Below are 21,268 nucleotides of genomic sequence, written 5' to 3'. Positions count from 1 at the left end.
TCCCCATGAGAGCACCTCACCAGCACAGTTTTGACCCATTCCAGCCAACAGTCAGGGAGTTAGAGCTCCCACCCCCTTTCTCCTTTTCCAGGGAGTAAATACAGCAATCTAGCTGCTTCATCCATTCTCAATCTGCAGCCTCTGTTGCCTCTTTCCCCCCATTGAGAATCTGTAGCGTCTTTTTCCCGTTGAGAAAATTGGAGCCACACTGTTCCAAATCCTGGCTATGTAGCAAGAGAAGGTGGGCAGAGGAGCAGGAGCCTGCAGCCCTGGTATTGCTGTATTGATATGGCGATACAGTGAAAACTAAAGAATGCAGGAGAGGGAGGAGACGAGGTGACGGCAGCAGCAGCACCACCAGCAGCAGTAGCAGTAGCAGTGCTAGCAGGCGGAGGCAACTCCAGCCAGCTCTTTCTCTCATGCAGAGAAGCAGCAAAGTAACCCAAGCATCAGAGAAGCAAAGTTACACAAGCATCAGAGAAGGCTCTCAAGGGGGCCAGGCTGGAAAATGGAGGCTAGTTACTCCCACTGCCAAAAAGTCCAACACAATTTTGAAGGCACGGAAGAGTGCTCTAGTGCTTTGATGAGTTGGAAAGGCAGGCTAGTTACTCTAGTTACCTAGGTTATCGAGGTCACAGCCAGGTGAAAGACACACCCCTAGGAATGCCTGATCATACCAAATTTAAATCAGATGGATGGGTGCACACAGCTGAACTGCAGAGGAGCTGAATTAAAGAAAAACTGAGTAAAAGTACTCTTCAAAAATGCGGCTTCCCCACAGGTAAATTCTGGGGTGGCTGCAGACTGGCCACGACGTCATGTGCCACAAAGAACCTCCAAACAGTCTCAATCTGCAGCAAATCACCCATGAAGACAGGCCCCTGGAGTTACTCTAGATATTTCTTGGATACAATTAAATAAAAATTAGCTTGTCCAGCTTTATGTAACACTCGTCACAGTCACTGGGATTATTAACGTGCCCTTTATTAATTCTGAAAAGAATAGTACCAGTTTTCAAAGGTAACTGATTATACTTTGGTTTATTGTTATCTTATCACTGATTTTCTTTTCTAATAGCAAAGCTTTGCTCCAAAGCCAATTTGTATAATTCAATCTTTTAAAAATCAAGGGTACCAATTGGTTCTAAAACTTCTTTTTAACAAAGGAGTTGGACACATTATCATCCTTAAGAAAACAGAATATGTACATATTGGGTGTGCATAATGACACGGCGAAATAAATGTACACAGATAAGCCAGCGGAGGAAAGTTGTCCTGAGTATAAAGGTAGGGGAAGAACAGCCGCAGGATTTCTCACTTCTCAAGCACATCCATCGCCTTGGTCAAGAAACTGAGCACCATGAAGTGGCTGGTCCTAGTACTGGTTTTTCTGCACCTGTCAGAGGGTCTGGAGAGGTGAGAATCCCACCTTGGGTATGACTGAGACTGAAGTACCACTGGTAGTTAATTCAGGGGACACATTTTCAGTCAATGTTTGTTTTGCGGGAAAACTATGATTTTATCTTTACCTTGCAAAGTTAAACCTTAGCTTCTCAAGCTTTGTGAATCCATTCATCTTTCATAGATTTCCTTGTTTTGAGTAGCAAGTAGCATGATGGTCTATCAGCAATTTCCAATACCAATGAAGAGTGAATTTCCAATACCAATGAAGAGTCTGTGAACAAGAAGACATACGACATATGTGGAGGGTCCAAAATACTTCTGCTGATCTTGTAAACTCTTTTTACGCTGTACAGAATGATTCTGAAGAAAGGGAAATCTATTTGGGAGAACATGAAGGAGAAAGGAGTATTGGAGGAATATCTGAAAAAGCACCGTGTTGATCCTGGATTGAAATACCACTGGAATGAATACAACGTTGTTTATGAACCAATTACCAATTACTTGAATGTGAGTATTACAGCAGGGCAAATGTGTACCTCTGTGCATTTTTTCCCTTTGAGGTAGAGGAAATAAATGACATTGCTCAATGCAGAATTAGGGACAGACAAATCTGTCAATTTTGGTTTCTCTCGGTTTTTCATTTTTCCAATCTTAAGTTCAGTTCAACCTAAACTTTGAAAAAAAAACTCAAAGTTTTCATTAAAATTTCTATGCATTTTTGTGCACATTTCTCTTAATACATGGATTTTTGCAATTTTTTTCCTATTATAATGCATTTTTGAACATTATTCTCACTAACATACAGATTTTTGCATGCACATTTCCCTAATATACACATTTGTGATTGGAACACTCCATTGCAAAATTTGGAGAAGTGCAAATTTCAAGGGATAACTTTTTGGTTTGCATATTGGTTCAAAGGAACAAAATTAGGTAATTTTTCATTAAAATGTGAACTGAATGAATTTCTCCCCATAGCTGACAGCTAAGCTCAGCAAACAACCCATCCACTAGACTACCAGCTTTCAAAAGAATGAACAGAACGCTTGCCTGTGTGTGCTCAGAGGTCTACGTCATTGGGGCTCTTTGTTTTTTGAAAATAGCGCACTGGTGTGTGTGCAGGTGTTGAAGATGCCTTATTAAAACACATCTTAAATCTCTCAGCTTTTTCTTTTATTCTGGCTTCATGGTATCTTCATTACTTGTTGACTTGTCTTTTATATATTAAATGTGGTACACTAGAAATCTTGAGCCAATGTTGAAGACAGAAGATATGATTTGTTTAAAACTGCCTTTTGTCTTCAGCCATGGGAGTTGTTGGGCTGAACAAGTCAAGCAAAGCTGTAGCTGTGTGCATATGTCTCTCCTTTCACCACCAGCAGTGATCTTGCAGTTAGAGAAGAGGTTTAAATCATGGTATTGATTTAAAGTGGTATTCAGAGACATGTTGCTCTGATCCTGGAAGTAGTATGTAATCATCATGACTAGTAGCCATCGATAGCCTTATCCTCCATAGATTTGTCTAATCCCTCTTTAAAGCCTTTTAAATTGATGGCCATCACCACATCTTGAGGAAATGAATTCCTACCTATTGCTGTGTGAAGAAGTACTTCCTTTTGTTTCTCAGTGTTCTGCTTCACTGGATGACTCAGCTACTAGTATGATGAGAGAAGGAGAAAATCATCTCTTTATGTACTTTCTTCACAACATGCATAATTTTATACAGTTCTATCATGTCCTCCTTACTACCCTTTTTTCAAAACCAAATAGCCCCAAATGGTGTCAACTTACACAGTAGGGGAGTAGTGTAGTATACGAAAGTCACTTACCTGGTCCTGCAGCTTGCTTCGCAGTGGGGGGGAGACGCTTCGGTTCTCCCCCCGAAGTTCAGGCCGGGGGGGAGGCGCCCCGCCTCGCCCGGCCGAAATTCAGGCTGTGGAGAAGCGCCCCATCTCCCCGGCAGCGAAATAAAAAAGTGAATTTAAAACACACACACACACACCCATGATAGGCTACGTAACGATTTACGTAGCCTATCACGGCTAGATTTCCAAAGTCAGCCGTGATAGGCTAGGTAAATCGTGAGGTAGCCTATCACGGGTGACTTTGGGAAAAAAAAAGCGCGTATGCAAATGGCGGCGCCCCTGGGCGCTGCCATTTGCGTTCCTTATTTGGGCCCAGGTAGTCTACGTAAAGATTTACGTAGACTACGGCGAAAATAAGGGCGCCGCCATTTGCATACGTGCTTTTTTTTCCCAAAGTCACCCATGATAGGCTATGTAACGATTTACGTAGCCTATCACGGCTGACTTTGGAAATCTAGCTGTGATAGGCTATGTAAATCGTTACGTAGCCTATCACGGGTGTGTGTGTGTGTTTTTTTACATTCACTTTGTAATGGCGGCGGCAGCCGGTCGGAAGACCGGCCGCCGCCCCCGCCGAACCCCCGCCGGGACCCGCCGCCGAGAGGGACATTCGAGAGAGGTAAGTCCCATCCTGGGGGGGGGGGCGGAGAATTTCACCGCCAATTTCGGGGGACCGAATGGGTTGGCATTTGGCCTCCCCGAGATTCATGGAGAAATTCTCCGCCATCCCTAAGTGCCACTTACTTGCTTCATGAGATGCACCAACACTTTTCATGATCTAAAAAGGGTATTGTTATTGTTTGATCCTCTGTGTGGTTGTGTGCACATGCCCCTTTTTGGATTGCAGGAAAAGAGGGCCAACTTAAAAGGGGGTCAAGTAATTCTGTTTTTGAATAGGTCTGTCACTGGCTTGCTGTGCAGTCTTGACGAGGAGGTTGCACAGCTTTCTTTGTAGGATGAATTATTGGTGAAATGAATTATTTATGATCTAGATAGTTCTTTTGAGATCTTTGGTAGAAAAATAGTAGAGATTATTCAAAATCTTTAAAAGTGTGTTGAAATATTCCAGTTTACTAACGTTTTGCATTTGGCAGACTTACTACTTTGGAGAGATCAGTATTGGGACTCCACCACAGAACTTCCGGGTTCTCATGGACACCGGATCCTCCAATCTCTGGGTGCCTTCTGTGTATTGTAATACCAGAGCCTGTGGTGAGTACTATCACCAAGCTGTAGAGAAATTTGTTTTAGTGAGCTCTCTAATCGAGTTTGTTTATTTAGAACAGCTAAACATCTGCCCAAATAGACAGTTTTCAAAGGTGAATGGAATAGCCACATTTAGGCTAGTGTCTCTCAGGTCCTTTTTTGGGATGGCTGGGTATGGGCCCTTTTTTCCTTCTGTTCGCAACCTTTACATTTCTCAGCACTGACATTATGGGGAAGAAAATAATGGAGCTCATTTGACATGGCCAGATTATATGACTCTGATAAGTGCATAGAAACTGGAACTGCATGTTATGAAGGAAACACCTCATTTATGTCTGGAACTGCATGTTATGAAGGAAACACTGCCTTTCTATGGAAAGGCAAATGTGATAGCTAGGTGGGTATATGTGGGGTGCACTGATGGTTGGGGGAGGGTACTTAACCCTTCTATCACCAACATGTTCTTTCCTACAATGCCCCTCTGATGAATTTAAATATGTATTTTCTTCCACCGGGGTTCTCACCCCACATTTGGCATACATGGGTTTGGCAGTACTCTTTTCCTGAGAACGTGTATTTTCATGCTTATGCTATTGTATCTCTTCAGCATAAATATTTAAAAGCAATGGAGACAAAAATTGGACAAATAGAAATGGAGGGTTAGAAAATGCTGCAATCATGCAATTTCTTTTGCACTACAGCTGCAATCCGATGCACACTTATTCTGGAGTGAGCCCCAATGAACTCATTCATAGGACTGTGTGCACCTGTCAGACATAATTTTTCAATGATTATTTTGTTAGATCATTTTTTAATGCACTCCGAGGGGTTATCACATGTAACTAGTTTATTTATCATTTTTATTCTACTCTTCCTCTAGCGTACATGGGATTATTCCATTTTATACTTGCATTAATCCTGTTGGTTAGATTAGGTTGAGAGCTAGGGTCTTGATCAAATCTAAATATGTAACAGAAATATGGTGTTTGTTTCTTTTTTTACTCCAGCTAACCATGATGTTTTCAACCCCAGTGCATCCTCTACATACTCTGGCACAGAACAGACCTTTACCCTGTACTATGGGTTTGGCGATGTTTCCCTCAGGCTAGGCTATGATACTGTGAGGGTAAGTGAACTTTGCGCCATGCAGTCACCCGTCTTTAATTATGCTGCATTTTAAGAATCTTCAAACACCTGTCAAGTTCTGAAAAAGTTACAGAAAAAATATCCCCTGTTCAGAACCCAGCACTGCAAGCATAAAAGATGGAGTACCATTACCAAAGCTTAGGAGAGAAATATGTGACTTTTGATACCCACATACTACTGGCTATGTGCAACTACTAGGGAAATGAGGGTTCCCCCCAATCCCACACACCACTGTCTATGCTGTAGGTGATTTGCAGCAGTGGGAAAATAATCTCATCCTGATGTCTGTTCAAGCCATTCTGGCACCCAAGGCAGAAGATCAAAATGGTCGTTTTATGGTCCCACCCTTATTTATGTATGTATTTACAACGTGAACACGCCTCGTTTAAGGAGAACTGCATAAGCTCTCCCCAAGAAGGGGGGTAATTAAATTTGTTCCATCGACTTTACAATCAGTCCATTTAGCTGTGTCACATTCAGGCATTCTCAAAGTGGTTAAACTAAATGATTTTGGAAAACCAGCATTCTCAATCACGTGGAGAGTCTCCATGGATAGAAAAGGCTCTACTCTTCAAAAAGTCGCCTTTCATGAGAAAATGGTAATGTGTAAGGAGGGGGTGGGACTAGCATGCTCTCTCTCCTCACGCATTTTGTTTTAACTACTTTGAGAACAGCTGAATAGGGCTCTTGCCTCTCTGATTTGCATTATTCCTAAAACAATGTGTATTTTCTTGGGTTGTGCTTTGGATTCTGCCAAATCCTGAATCAAGAACCAAATCAGGCTGATTTGAACAGATTCAGGAAATGTGCATATTGAAGCAGGGCTCCTCCAAAGCAGACCAAATCCAAATCTGAACAGTGAAATGATGTATATTTTCTCAGGGTGTGCTTGGATTCCACCAAATCTGGAATGCAGAACTGAATCACACTGATTTGGGAGATATCTGAATTGAAGCAGAGCTTCTCCAAAGCAGACTGAATCTGAATCTGAGCACTCCTGGAGATGCATTAACAAATTAGATTCAAAGGGACAGAGAGATACATTTCTCCCCAAGCTCTCCTTAGAAGGAAAACACCTGAGTGGGGAGAATGGGGAGCGGGAGGAATGGGGTATAGTTTTGTGACTAGCACCTCTACCTTCTAATCACAGTGAATCACAAGCTTCTCCACTTCCAGTGCTTTGGGGTAGGTATACTGAAGTAATGTATTTTATTTATTCATTTATTAATAATAGATATATACCACTTAATATAATAAAATCTCTACGCAGTTAGAGATTATGATTCTATGATTCTATGTTCCAGTGTTCAGTGCTCTTTCCTAGTTCTCTCTCCCAGGAGCAGGAACATTAAATGAGGTTTGGTGGAGAATGTAGCATTGGGTGCTTACTTCGAAAATGCTGGATGGTCAAAGTCTTCTGCCTCTTCCACTGTAGCTTCACACCCATGATCCAACCCTATCCTATTGCACTTTCATGATGTTAGTACCAACTGAGCAGAGCACAAAAAAGTCCTAGACTGTTTTTCATTCATCATAACCCCCTAGCCCCTAGGACTATCCTTCTGAAATTCTGCATGTTTCTTGCCAATGGGCACCTCTATGGCATATGGCATTTTCATACACATTGGCAAAATAGAAGCATGGCAGAGGATAAGGGAAGTGAACTACTCCCCCCACCCATGTGACCATTCTCCTTCCACAAAAATCGCTGCACCTATCCTTCTGAAATGTTTCAGGGCTTCTTTGTTTTTTAAAGTAGGGACACTTCTCTGCTGTATGTCATTTTCATTACAATTGCCTAGAAAAACATAGGGGGAATAAGAGCATCCTTATTTTTTTTAACCCAAACTCATCCAACTCTGCAAAGAAAGAAAGATGTTATTGACAGTCTCCTTTAAAAAAAATCAAAATCCAAAGGTACAAAAGCCCATACACCTATTAGTGAAAAATTGGCCAACACAATCCCTGTATAAGGGGCTACTATGCCTGAAAATTTCATCCAATTCTGAACAACTGAAAAAAGTTATAGCAATTTATTGTTTTCCAATGACGTGAATAGAAGGCATGAAATTTGGGCTTTCTGACCTGATATTTGGATTTGGGCCTAAGTTGAATTGGGCAGCCTACACATTGTTCTGAGCTGAATTGAGCTGTTTTACCAAATCACCAAATTGGGGTAAATACCAAATCTTGTTATTGATGCAAACCTCTAGTATTTTCTTGTCCTTACTGTTGATATTTTTGTTATTCAAGTTGACCATCATTATCTTAACTCCATGGTAAAAGGGTGAAATCCCTTTTTCTTATTTCTCTCTCAGGTCCAGAATATTGTTGTTCACAACCAGCCTTTTGGCCTGAGTACGTACGAACCCCCCTATCCATTCTACTATGGCAGTTTTGATGGGATTTTTGGGATGGCTTATCGTTCCCTGGCAGGGGGGTTAGCCCCTGTCACACAGCAGATGATGACACAAGGGCAGCTTTCTGAACCCATCTTCAGCTTCTATTTCTCACGGTAAGATCCAAAAAACTATACTTTTGTCAGGGCGCAAACACAAGGCCAAGATCAGAGACCATAATCTGGAATTACTAAATGGCTACTCCCTGGTAGTACTCCTACTACTCTCTACAATTACAAATTTATTTGCATTGGCATTCCAGCCATGAGCTCTACAGAGAGAAGAGAAGGTGAAATGTCTTGATTTTTATCATCCGTATTGCAAGGGTTGAAACACATGTTGAAAGGGTAAACTCACAGTATGAGTATAAACTCATGAATTTAGGGATGGCGGAGAATTTCTCCCTGAAACTTCGGGGGGCCGAGCGCCAACGTGTTCGGCCTCCTGAACAAGTTTCGGGGAGAAATTCTCCGCACCCCCCTGCCCCCCGCACCCCCCCCCCCGGGACGGGACTTACTTTTCCCGAATGTCCCTCCCGGTGGCGGGTCCGGCCGGCGGTTCGTCGGGTCTTTGTCCGGGGCGGAAGCAGCAGCCGGTCTTTCGACCGGCTGCCGCTGCCGCCATTCCAATAAAAGAAAAAAAAACGCCCCCGTGATAGGCTACGTGACGATTAACGTAGCCTATCACGGCTAGATTTGCAAAGTCAGCCATGATAGGCTACGTAAATCGTCACGTAGCCTATCACGGGTGACTTAAAAAAAAAAAAAGTGCGTACGCAAATGGCGGCCCCCATAGGGAGCCGCCATTCGCGTTCCTTATTTGGTTGCTGTAGTCTACGTAAAGATTACGTAGACTACGGCGAAAATAAGGGCAACGCTATTTGTGTTGCCCTTATTTTCGCCGTAGTCTACGTAAAGATTTACGTAGACTGCAGCGACCAAATAAGGAACGCGAATGGCGGCTCCCTATGGGGGCCGCCATTTGCGTACGCGCTTTTTTTTTTTTTTAAAGTCACCCATGATAGGCTACGTGACGATTGACGTAGCCTATCATGGCTGACTTTGCAGATCTAGCCGTGATAGGCTACGTTAATCGTCACGTAGCCTATCACGGGGGCGTTTTTTTTTTTAAACTTTTTATTTCGTGGCCGGACGAGGCGAGGCGCCTCCTCCCCGGCCTGAATTTCGGCCGGGCGAGGCAGGAAGCCTCCCCCCCAGCCTGAATTTCGGCCGGGTGAGGTGGGAAGCCTCCCCCCCCGGCCTGAACTTCGCGGGGAGAGCCGCGAAGCGCCTACCCCCCACCGCGAAAAGCTGCGAGACCAGGTAAGTGACTTTCGTGCACCCCTACTCATGATCACTTAATGCAAGTTGAGTTATATTTTGATCCCTACCATGCTTCATCCAGGCTTTGAAGTCTCTCAGATCTAAGAGTGAGAATCTTATCTTTGTGGAAACAACCCTTTTGGTTATTCAGGATTAGTTTATTTGCAGTAATCTGTGCCCAACTATCTGCATTGTTCTCTTCCTCCTTATCTTATCCCTGTATTTTTCCTCCTAGCCAACCAACTGTTCAGTATGGAGGGGAACTGATTTTTGGAGGTATTGACAATCAGCTGTTCACTGGGGAAATTTCTTGGGCACCTGTCACCTATGAATATTACTGGCAGATTGCTGTGGAGGAGTAAGTGATTGTTGTAATTCCCATCTCATCTGTGCTTTTGTGCTCTGATCTCCTGTTATTTTCCAGAGGAAAACAAAAGGTTTTCTCCCTCTTTGGAAGGTTTTAGAGGGGGAAAAGGTTTTCCCCCTCTAAAACATGTATGTGTATTGGCGGGCGGGTGTTTTACTTCTCCGGCATTACAAATGAACTTTCAGGGACCAAGGTCACAGGTAGCCAGTCAAAGGTAGACACTTGGAAGTACTATTAATATCAGTGGGATGGTACAATAAAATAATGAACCAATAAAATAATTAAAACGTGCAAAAGAGTAAAAAAATGGTAGTCGCTACTGCAAAGGGTGAGGGTAACTTTAATGATGATGAATATTTAAACAAAAAAAAAAGGTTACATGAAAGTTGCTGCTTTGAGTGGTACAACAGAGGAGCATTCAGGTATGGCCACATGATGACTCACATCACCCATCCTTGTTCATCAGAGAACAGTGAGACTTGTGTAACCATATTTCACAGAGCACTCTAGGTCACAATGGATGAGCCATCAGGCCAAATACAAACAACAACTTTCTCAGCAAGAAGATATCGCAGCACGAGTGCTACAAAAATGCAGTATTCCAGCAACTGGATCACCACTTGGAGGCAAACAAATAACAACTACATATTTATTGCACACACACATGCACACCCTCCTGAAAGTCCTTCAGCAATTTTATGGCAGCCAAGAAAGTATTCTTCTGTATTCAGTAGCAACACTGAGGCAACAATATCTTATGATTAGAATGGATCATGGATCCATAACCTGCACTATCATGTTTTGAAAAAAGCTGAATAGTGGGACTGTCAAGAGCACCTCTTACCCTAATGTGTAAAGGCAAACCTTACTAACCCATTAAGCATACATTGCTGTGCATTTATCCCCAACTTGGCAGTTTTGGTACTGGGACATAAATGATGGAGAATTTTCAAAACTTCCTACCCGTGCCAAATTTGCACATTACAGTTATGTTGGCTATAATATACTGTGCAGCATGAACAGGACATGGAAGACACACACACATATACCCCCCCACACACACACACACGCACTGTGGAGGAGTGTTTTCAGAACTTCCTAACCCTGCCAAATTGCACATTACACTTATGTTGGCTATAATAAACTGTGCAGCATGAACAGGACATGGAAGACACACACACACACACACACACACACACATATATATATTCCAACACACACACACACACTCAGAACTTTTTTAACTGGATCAGTCCATCCTGCTCAGAATTGTCTCCTTGGACTGGGCCTGGCTCTCCAGAGCTTTACCTTGAAGTCTTTCTTAGCACCTGCTTATGAGATCCTTTTAACTAGATCTGTGTGTTGAATTCTTGGACGCTATTTTGGTTTTTCAGAACTTTCAGCTTTGTTGATAGAGGGTTGCTTATCATGGTATAGTAGAGTCCTGAATTTTGGACTGAGTCAATTTTCTTTTTCAATGGTTATCACATTTGAAAGTGAGAAACATCATGGAGTTGTATCTATAGTTTACTGATCCTCGGGCACTCCAGTTTTAAGGATTGGAAGGTCCATGTGTTTCTCTCTGCTTTCATCTGTTTTGTTCCTTTGTTACTAACTTTGCCTTCCTGACACGTTTGCTCTTGTCTCTGTAGGGTTACCATGGGCAACAAGGCTACTGGCTGGTGCAGTCAAGGCTGCCAAGCAGTTGTAGACACTGGCACTCATCAGCTTACTATCCCAGGCCAGTACATGGACAGTTTCATGCAGGCTGTGGGTGTTGAGCCAGACAGCAACGGTGAGGTAGGTGGAGGAGGGAATCTCAGGGATCTGCTTATGACCTCTCCAAGTATTTCAGCAGTTCAGAGGGGAAGGACTACAAGAACATAAAAGTTGTGCTTGATCAAACCAAACGCCTATAGAATCCAGAATTCAGTTCCCACTGTGGCCAAGCAGATGCCTCAATGGGAAGCCCATGACAGCCTTATCCTCCATGAATTTGTCTAATCCCATTTTACAGCCATCCAAGTGGGCAGCCATCAGTACACCTTCTGTAAGCAGAATCCAAAATTTTAGATATGCAATGCATGAAGAAGTATTTCCTTTTTTCTGTCCAAAATCTCCCACCTTTCAGCTTCATTAGATGGCCCAGGTTCTAGCATTATGGTGCGGGCAGAAGAATGTCTCCCGATCCACTTTCTCCATGCTATGCATAAATGTATACCCTTCTATCATGCCAGCCCTTACTCGCCCTTTTTCTAACTTAACGGCCTGAAACACTGTAATCTTTCCTCATAGGGAAGTTGCTCTAGCATCTTGTGAATTTAGATTGCCCTTTTCCAGCTCTGTAATATCCTTCTTGAGGTGCAGTGACCATAAACGCACATAGTATTCCAAGTGTGATCACACCATAGATTTGTATACAGGCAGTTTTATTTTCAGTTCCTTTCCTAACAATGCCCAACATGGTGTTTACCTTTTCCACAGCAACCACATACTGGGTCAGCATTCTTTTCAAGCAATCCACCACAACCCCAAGAACCCTTTCCTGATCAGTTGCCACCAGCTCAGACCCCATCAGTGCATATGTGTATTTAGATTTTTTTTGCCCCAACATCCATCACTTTATGCTTGTTTCCATTGAAACATATTTGCCATTTAAATGCCAATTTCTCAGTTTGGAGAGATCCTTTTGTAGCTCTTTTGCTATCCAATTTTTGTTTTAACCAACTCAGACCAGGTCATCTCAGTGTTCACTTGCAATGCCAGATCACTGACGTGCAAGATAAAAAGCACCTGTGTGCTAACATGTATCATCAGAAAATGGAAGCTTCACCCAGGATAAAGGCCTAGTGGAATGCAAGAGACATGTGCTAATCTCACTCCAGAAACATCAGATCAGATGCAATTGGAAAGAGAATGCTAGACAGACATAGGCTAGATCCAGCCAAACACTAATGCTTATGCCTGTGGGAGAGGCAGATGGCAAAGCTGTAATGCATTTCATGGATGTGTATATTAACTGTATTTATATATTTTGTCTATTTTAGAATTTTTTACCCCATTCTTCTTAAACAAAAACCTCACTGTGGCTTATATTAAAATAGTACGTTGCAGCTAATAAGAAACAAGTCTTAAAAACAGCAGTAAGAACCCAAAAGGCTTCTTCTCTCTTAATTGCACAGAAATGAAACAGAGCATATTTTGATTCTCAGTCTCTTTTTTTGTGGGAACAGAATCAAACCCAGGGCCAGCACTAAATTCCAGTGGGCCCTGCACATGGTGTTGCCAATGGGGTCCCCCATCCATCAGAGTTTTATGCCCTTTCCATGTTGAAGCCTCCGCCGCAACCATACACCCACACACACACACTGTGCCCTGCGGCCACCAGTCACTCATCCCTGCACGTGGAAGGAGGGACCAGACATTCCGTGTTTCTGAAAAACAACTGAGCTGGCACTTGACTCTGCTCCATGCTGGCTGACCACCATGTTAGATTATCCAAAATGTAATGCCTGACCCAATACCAGTGTCTGTTATTGCATTTCAGAAAATCCAACACTGGGGGCTGGCACAGCTGGCACAGAGTGGAACTGAGCGCTGGCCTGGCTCAGCTCCCATTCAGAAGTGCCACCACTTGTCCCTGCACCAGGAAAACGTGGCATGGGGGTGAAGTTTGTGGCTGCTGTGATAGGCAGTGGCAGCAGCAGCACCAAAGCTGTGATGGTGACAGCCATGGCAGCCATGATAGTGGTAGACTTCTCAGGGTGAGGGATACAAACCTCTGAGCCTTCAGCAGCTGCTCAGCCAAGACAACCCCTGATGCTGGGTCTGATCTACCAACTTCGGTTCTGACTGGTCTACTCACAGAGCTAAGCTTGCTTTTGTATTCTTTTTTAGTTGGTGGTGAACTGCGACAACGTCCAGAATATGCCCACCATGACCTTTTTCATTAATGGATCCCAGTTCCCATTGCCTCCCTCTGCCTATGTCTCCAATGTACGTATACTTTATTGGTATATCTTTTAAAGTGCGTTATTTGAGTGTTGTAATCTCTAGAGATTATGGCAATATTACACTTCCTGTAGTCTTGATAACAGGGTTGCTGTTTAAGGAAAAGATCTGATGTATGGGTCTTATTCTCTGGAGTGGAATTTCGTTGCTCAAAAAAATGGTTCTCTAGTCATTTTTCTCCTGGTCTTTTCTTTTGATCATCTTTTCAAGGACACTGCATGGATCTGCCATTGCGATCTGCATTGTTTTCTTAGATTTGCAAATACAAAGATCTTCTCAAAGATGTGTCTGCTTTTGCTTTTATCACTGGAAGCAAGAGGAGGAGTTCTGCCAGATTATATTCATTGTGCTGGCATAACGACTAGCCTATGTGCGATGGGGTCAGCTCTGAACCTGCACAAGCAGTTAAGCCAGATACACATCGGGGCACGTGTAATGTGGAACTGATTCTCACACTATGTCCTTGGAAACATAGTAGATTCTCACAGTAATTTGGTTACAATGAGCAGACCCAGTGGACATTTTGTTTCTTGTCATGTGATCCAATCAGGACCTGATTTCCGATTTCTTTAAAGGGGCTTCATAAAATATGGGTAGCTTCCAAGGCTGTGATCCAAGGTTTTCTCATTAAGCTTTTATTTATTTGAAGAAGAGAGATAAAGATATAAAAGAACTACATACACAGATTTATGCGTATACATAAACAGAAACATAAGGAGACAAGTTTTCGGAAGATCTATAAACAATTAGTAGTGCTGAGGAAACAGATTTAATTAATTGCACTAGGATGGTAAACAGTCTGGCCTTCGTAAAACAACAGATATTTTAAAAAGACAATAAACTTGACAAAAGTTTAGCATCACCGATAAAAAAGACACAATATAACAGTATGATCTCACAGTTGAGAGATAAGGATAAAATAATAACCCCCTCAAAGGTATAGCTAATAAATACAACAATTTTAAAGTGTTCTTGGCTCCTCAGGCCTTCCCTCTCAGGAAGGAAAAAATAAATTTTTAGAAAGAGTGTATTTGTCCTGATTAACCCCACAAGAAATCAAAGACTTGCAGGACCCTATCACAATTGATAAACTTTATAGAATAATTAAAAATCTAAAATATAATGAATCCCAGGTGCATATGGATATACAGGAGAATATAATAAGGCCTTTATTAACATATTATCCAGTCTATTATTTAATATGTGAAATGAGATAATGAAAAAACTAATTTTTGCTAAGATGTGGAAATAAGCAAAACTGATAATTCCCAAACAGGACAAAGACTTATTTAACTCAGAATCATATAGACAGATACCCATCTTGAATCAATATCTTAAAATATGGAGAAATATTCTTGCAAAGATGTTAAATTTAATAATTGGTATGGATCAAACAAGATTTATTAAGAACCATAACCTGTCTGGAAATATCAGGAAATTATTGGATAGAGCCCATACAAGAAGTGTATCAAAAGAACTGTATACGGCTTTCTCATGCATTCTTTAAAAGATCTTATAGCCATATTGTTACATCTAATATATTAATTCTGCCATGAGAAAGTATTAATCGTGGAACAATATCTCAATATAATATAATAACAATATGCAACTGAAAAATACACATTTTTGTATTTGTATCAGATTTGTAGCAAATCTGATAAGGATTTTATAAAACTGAATCCCTGTACTAGAAATGTACATAATGTATGGAGTGAATTTAAAAGTAAGTTAACCGTAGGCTTTTCTCCACATACTATAATTTATTATAACAATGAACTGGAGAAGATTTCACTGGGGAATATGCAAGCTTTGGAGGAAGAAAAGGTTTAATTGAAGTTAAAAAAAGTTTAAGAATGGGGAAAGTTATAACATATATGGATATAATTGAGGAAATGACACTTTTAGTCCTCCACTGTTTCAATACCTGCAGATTAAACATCAAGCAATTGAGAAAATATGGTCCACTTTGGTAGAGTACTAAGCTTGAAGTATTTATGCTTAATGGACAAACCAGAAAAGTGCTGAGTCAGTTATATAATTTGACTGGAGACTTAGGCCAGATCTACCCCTTGTGTCATATCAATACGATCCCATCATGGTAACGCTATATCCCTCTTGCCACATTTATACCATATTTATACCACATACAATGACATCTGTTGCAGTATTTTGGATTATACGGAATAAAAAGCAGGAAATAACACTAGAAATGTGGTATACAGAATACGTAACGTGCCCCAACAGTTATCAGTGTACTTCAATACTGATAAAAAGCACTAGTGTAGATTTAGCCTTAGATCTATCAAGAAATTCTTATCAACAAAAATGGGAACTGGATATTAGTCTGACGTACCATTAGAACTTTTGAAGGTGGATCTAGGAAAAGGTACCACAAAAAATACTTTACATGAATGTTACGGAAAGTTTTTATAAAATACTTATGCACTGGTATTTCATCCCAGCAATGCAAATGTAGTAGGATTGCAAATGACAATTGCTGGTGTTGTGATTATTCTGAAGTGTGTGTGTGTGTGTATTGGACTTGGCCCAAGATAAAAACATATTGGGTTGCTATCTTGGATGAAATTGAAAAGATGATAGGATATATATTACCTTTAGACCCAATAGTAATATTGTTATGATATGTTCAAAATACTGTCAACACATTATTTCAATATACTTTTAATATCAACTAACAACTTCATAATTAGCTATAAGCTCTAAATGTAAATGGCTAGACTTCAAAATATTGTTAGATTAAGCAAAGGAAGAGGACAGCAAAACTCTTCTATGGAGAAATTGTGTCTATGTGTTATGTACTAGAATGACAGAGTTCAAGATGTAGTACAGCCATATGCGTATTAGGTATATTATGGGGAAATATTGCCAATATGTTTGTACATGCTTTTTGTGTTGTGCTCCAATTAGATTTGAAGAATGTAAAGATTAGTTCATACTTGGTTAAGATTAAAATTTAAAAAATCAATAAAATACTTCATGCCATTTTCCCTGAGTAAAGGTGGAACGTAAGATATTTTCTTTTCTTTTACAGTACAATGGACGTTGTGCAGTTGTAGTTGGGCCCACGTATTTGCGTTCCTTGAATCAACAACCTCTATTTATATTCGGCGATGTCTTCCTTAAGGAGTATTATTCTGTCTTTGACATGGCTAACAACAGGGTGGGCTTTGCACCATCAGCTTAGACTGGGCAAAGCTCATTTCCTTTCTAGTCTGCCATGGTTTGCATATCATCAGTTATTTGAAGATCCATTGCAACATAAAAATAAACTCTAATATGTCTAATTGTTGTTTGTCTTCCTTAAAAGAAATATTTACAGAAGTTTTAATATCTTGTTGGAATGTTCACAGTGATATAGAGTAGAAAGAGAGGAGGAGGAACTAAGGGAAAAACGGGATGGGGAAGAATAAAAGGAAGGGAAGGGGAAAAGGGCATGGACTGTCATGCTGACATAAATTCACATTCAGCGAACAACGAATCTTACCGATGATGTAAGTAAACAATTAAAGGGTATATTTTTATAGCGTAGTGTTGGATATGTAATTTGAGAGTCATTATCTAATGATTGGAGTGTGATTCCAATTGTTCTTATCCTTTAAGTTGATTTATGTATAATTTGTGTATAAACTCCTCCATGATGACATGTTGCCTGATCTGTTGTTTGCATGACAAACTGAGCCTTGTTTTACAGAGGAAATTGGATTAACAATTATTTTGAGCTTTTTGTTTCAGAAGTGACATTTCATATTTAAATCATGGGTTCCAAGGAGTAATCAGTCTGTGGTGGAATTTGAGGAGTACCTTTTTGAAATTTCTAGCACTATTTCTAACTATGGATAAAAAAGGGCCTGTTCCCACCCTTGGAGTCAACTGCTAGCTTCAAACTACCATCTTTCAGATGTTTAATCCTTTGCCATTGCCTAGAGAAGCTTAAAATATGTATAAGCCATAACTGTACATATGATAGACGTGTCCCCCCCCAATGCCCCATTGTGATTTCCAAAATGTCATAACTTGGCCAGCCATGATTTTTCATCTTTTGGGGGATGGCAGTTCTGATGATGGTTGTCGTCTGATAAAGGTAATCATGAAAAATTATGAACAGCTTGTAAACGGTGTGGAGAGAGTGACTGATTATTTGCTCAAAATACCAGAACTCAAGATAAGCAAGTGAAATTGATTGGCAGTAGGCTCTGGACAGACAAAAGGAAGTACTTATTCACCCAAATGTGTTGATGGCCACTAGTTTAGATGGCTTTTAAAAACCAGTAGACAAATCTGAACCAACACAATTTCACCACATATGATAATATGATCCCATGCCTTTACAGCTTCTTCAACAAAGAAAAGACAATGTTATATACATGCGCTAAAATCAATCAATGAACTAGTTTAATTGAATGTTCCCTTATCTTAGTTGAAAGCATCTTTAGTGTTCAGTTATTCAGTCGCAAACTATTAATGATATAGGATCCAGTGTTATCCTTAAACCTTCAGTTGAATCACATGAAATGTCAATAAAAATATTATAAATTGTTAGAAACCAAACTCTTAACCATTGAAGAGTGTTCACTTATGAGCAATTCAAAAGCAGTCTGAGCATGGAAGGCCCACGGAGGGAGCGATCCTATGGCTGCTAGTCAGCGGCTAGACGGACATAGGATATGTAGGTTTCCGGGAACCGACCTTCCCCCCTTCTGCACTGCCTCGCAGGCAGAGTGGAATGGCCCCGTGCTTCATGCTCGCAAGAGAAGAGCAGAGGGGCCAAAACAGGGTGTTTCAGGGGGCGTTCTGGGGTGGGGAAGGCGGAAATGCCGGTACTACACATCCTATGTGTTGTCCAGCAGCCTCCTCCCCTGCTCCACCTTCCCACGGCTAGACAGCCGAAATTGGCTGTCCAGTCACAAATGCAGGGCAGGAGAAGCGCAAAGGGAACAATTCCCTCCATGCTTCTCCTGCCCTGCATTGGATAGGCAGTTGCCCCCGAGTTCAGAGGCAGCTGCCTACCCCCATAGGATTGCACCCTAAATTATTGTAGGATTAGTTGAAAGCTGTCCAACTTGATTTTTTTTAAAACAATCTGACTTAATACCAGATAGCATCAAGAAAATTTGCTTACAAGTTCATAAGATTTGTTCACAAGCTGAGAGTTCACATACACCTCCAGGGTAGAGCAACCAGAATGTGGTGGTGGCAATGAGATGCTGTGTTGTGGAAACCAGCACTTCCTAAGCCCTGCTGGCTTGTGCTGGCTGGGGCAGAAGTTGGTGCAGGGCAGTTTTCCCATTTTGTATTTTCCCTGTTCAGCCTTTATTTTTCCTTCCTATTTACATGAAAGGGAGAGAAAATAAGTATACCAGCTCCATGTTTCACTCTTCTTGGGTGTTTGTGTTTGTTGGAGAAGGCTGGATTCAACAGATCAGCCCCAACAAACCCCTTTTAACCTCCCACCTCTCTGCTGGTGGAGCAGCCCTTCCACAAAATCCTGCAGCCCATCCGAAGCTAGCTAACAGGCTGCAGGATTGCAGCCTAATATACCATGTTCCTGCTTCTCTTTAAAATGCTCATACTTTTTGTACATCAATAAAAACAGGATGTTCTATGAGTGGTATAAGTGGAGACATAGGAGGAGCCATTTTTAAACCCAAGATTTCCATATAACTGTTGATAATAATGGAAGACCTTTAAATGAACCCCATTGACCATCTGCAACCTCCTCTGAAACCTACAATGGAGAACATTTATCTTGTAATACATGAACAAGCAGTCTTGAGTGAAATACATCAATTTATGTTTTAGTTTGTTTGGTTTACCCATATTACTTTTCTGATTTTTTTTACAATAAAATGTAATAACAATTATAGAAAAAATAAATGGTATATGAGAGTCTGTCAGTGGCTATTACCTACAATAACTATGAAGCATTATACTTTCATTGTGTCCTGTTTATGACCTGCTCATGGGTAACTAAGAGATGGTGGCAAAATGATGGACTAGATGGACCTTTGGTCTGATCCAAGAAGACACTTCTCATGTTATTTTCCATTAAGAAGAAACCTGGCTCAGCCCTACCGCTAGGCAGAGTGAGTTGGCTGCCTCAGGCAGTTGATTTTGGGTGCTATTGAAAAGTAATGGTTCTTTCTGTTGATGTTGTTGTTGTTGTTGTTGTTGCTGCTGCTGCTGCTGTTGTTATTATTGTACTGCCATGGAAGGGGTAGCACTTGTGGGATTTACTGCCTCATGTACTAAATAACATGACAGGCCTTTGGTATGATAACTTGTTGGGGCAGGGGGGACACCATTGCAGTTTGCCTAAAGCAGCAAAATGTTTTGGGTCAGTCCTGGAAGAAACCTGTTAAGTAAATTACAGACCATTTATGCACAAGCAGCATGTATCCCCAACGATTTTAAGGAAGTAAAACATCCAGTTTTATTTTAACAATATACAAAAAGCATATTCCTCAGTGTGTTACAGTATAACTGTATACAAGATCAGACATGGGAGATTTGTGATTAGATAAGTCACCATTCCTTTTATTAGCGAGCTCAGGTGCAGAGTGCTGACAGCTATGTAGCCAAAATGAGTCCAGTGAGAAAACAGTGAGACATATCAGCATGCTTCAGTGATCACCAAGGTTTACAGAAGTACAAAAAATCTATAGGAAAAAATGGCCTAGGAAGCAAAACCACAACAACACAAAGTAGGTGTGAGCAATTCTCAGTGGCCATAGAATGCTGAATGTCTGTTGTGGGGAGTAATGGAATTGAAGGTTGTGTGGATAGCTAGTCTGAACCTGAGCAGGAGCACTCCACACTGCAAAATTTTGATGCAGGTCCCACCCACCCCCCAATTGACTATTTACCCTATTAGGAGGAGAAACCTCTATGCTGGGATAGCATCATGGGAAAATCCACCCAAATCCCCTCTTTAGCATGAAGAGTACTTGGAAATATTGGACAAGTAATTGTCTCTCAGGAGAACATAATTTATGGGGTAATTGTGAGGATAAAGATATAAAGGATATTTTACCCTCCACCCAAGCCAGGGCCACAGTTTCAAACTATTAAGGGTACTTCCAGATGGATGGCTCTTAGTCCTACCAATCGAAAGACATTGTGTAGCTATCCTGAGTTTTCCTCCTTAACATTTTGTGTGTTGAAAGGGGAAAAAACCCACCGAAGACGTGGTGGGGAAACACAGGATGGTTAAATATGAAAGATGCCATCATCTGGACCACCTGTAAAAATGAATGAGGCAGGATCATAGAATCATAGAATAGTAGGGTTGGAAGGGGCCTACAAGGCCATCGAGTCCAACCCCCTGCTCAATGCAGGAATCCAAGTCACAGCATCCCTGACAAATGGCTATCCAGCCTCGTCTTGAAGGCCTCCAGTGTGGGCATTTGCCTTTTTTGCAGCCACATCACATGGTTGGCTCATATTCAGCTTGTGATTGACAACAATTCCAAGATCCTTCTCGCTTGTAGTGTGGTTGAGCCACGTATCCCCCATCTTGTAACTGTGCATT

General features: G+C 41.3%; 1 protein-coding gene across 1 annotated transcript; it reads left to right on the top strand.

The window, feature by feature from the left end:
* The first annotated feature begins 1,347 nt into the window (after nt 1-1,347).
* Nucleotides 1,348-16,924, top strand: LOC146348441 (pepsin B-like). Its single transcript, XM_084848330.1, has 9 exons — nt 1,348-1,415; nt 1,757-1,910; nt 4,363-4,480; nt 5,482-5,600; nt 7,939-8,135; nt 9,577-9,699; nt 11,361-11,508; nt 13,606-13,704; nt 16,772-16,924. The coding sequence occupies exons 1-9, from the start codon at nt 1,360-1,362 to the stop codon at nt 16,922-16,924; spliced, it is 1,167 nt and encodes a 388-aa protein (XP_084704456.1). The 5' UTR covers nt 1,348-1,359.
* The last annotated feature ends 4,344 nt before the right edge of the window (nt 16,925-21,268 follow it).

The sequence above is a fragment of the Heloderma suspectum genome, chromosome 4, assembly GCF_057233095.1.
Source record: "Heloderma suspectum isolate Gila_16-S chromosome 4, 16-S_ref, whole genome shotgun sequence".
NCBI classification, from domain to species: domain Eukaryota; kingdom Metazoa; phylum Chordata; class Lepidosauria; order Squamata; family Helodermatidae; genus Heloderma; species Heloderma suspectum.
This window is presented reverse-complemented; position numbering and strand designations above follow the sequence as displayed.

Excerpts from the sequence above, each read along its gene's own strand:
- LOC146348441 (XM_084848330.1), top strand. The coding sequence starts at position 1,360 with ATGAAGTGGCTGGTCCTAGTACTGGTTTTTCTGCACCTGTCAGAGGGT. Across the intron at positions 9,700-11,360 it reads TGGCAGATTGCTGTGGAGGA|GGTTACCATGGGCAACAAGG; the intron begins GTAAGTGATTGT and ends TTGTCTCTGTAG. Across the intron at positions 13,705-16,771 it reads CCTCTGCCTATGTCTCCAAT|TACAATGGACGTTGTGCAGT; the intron begins GTACGTATACTT and ends TTTCTTTTACAG.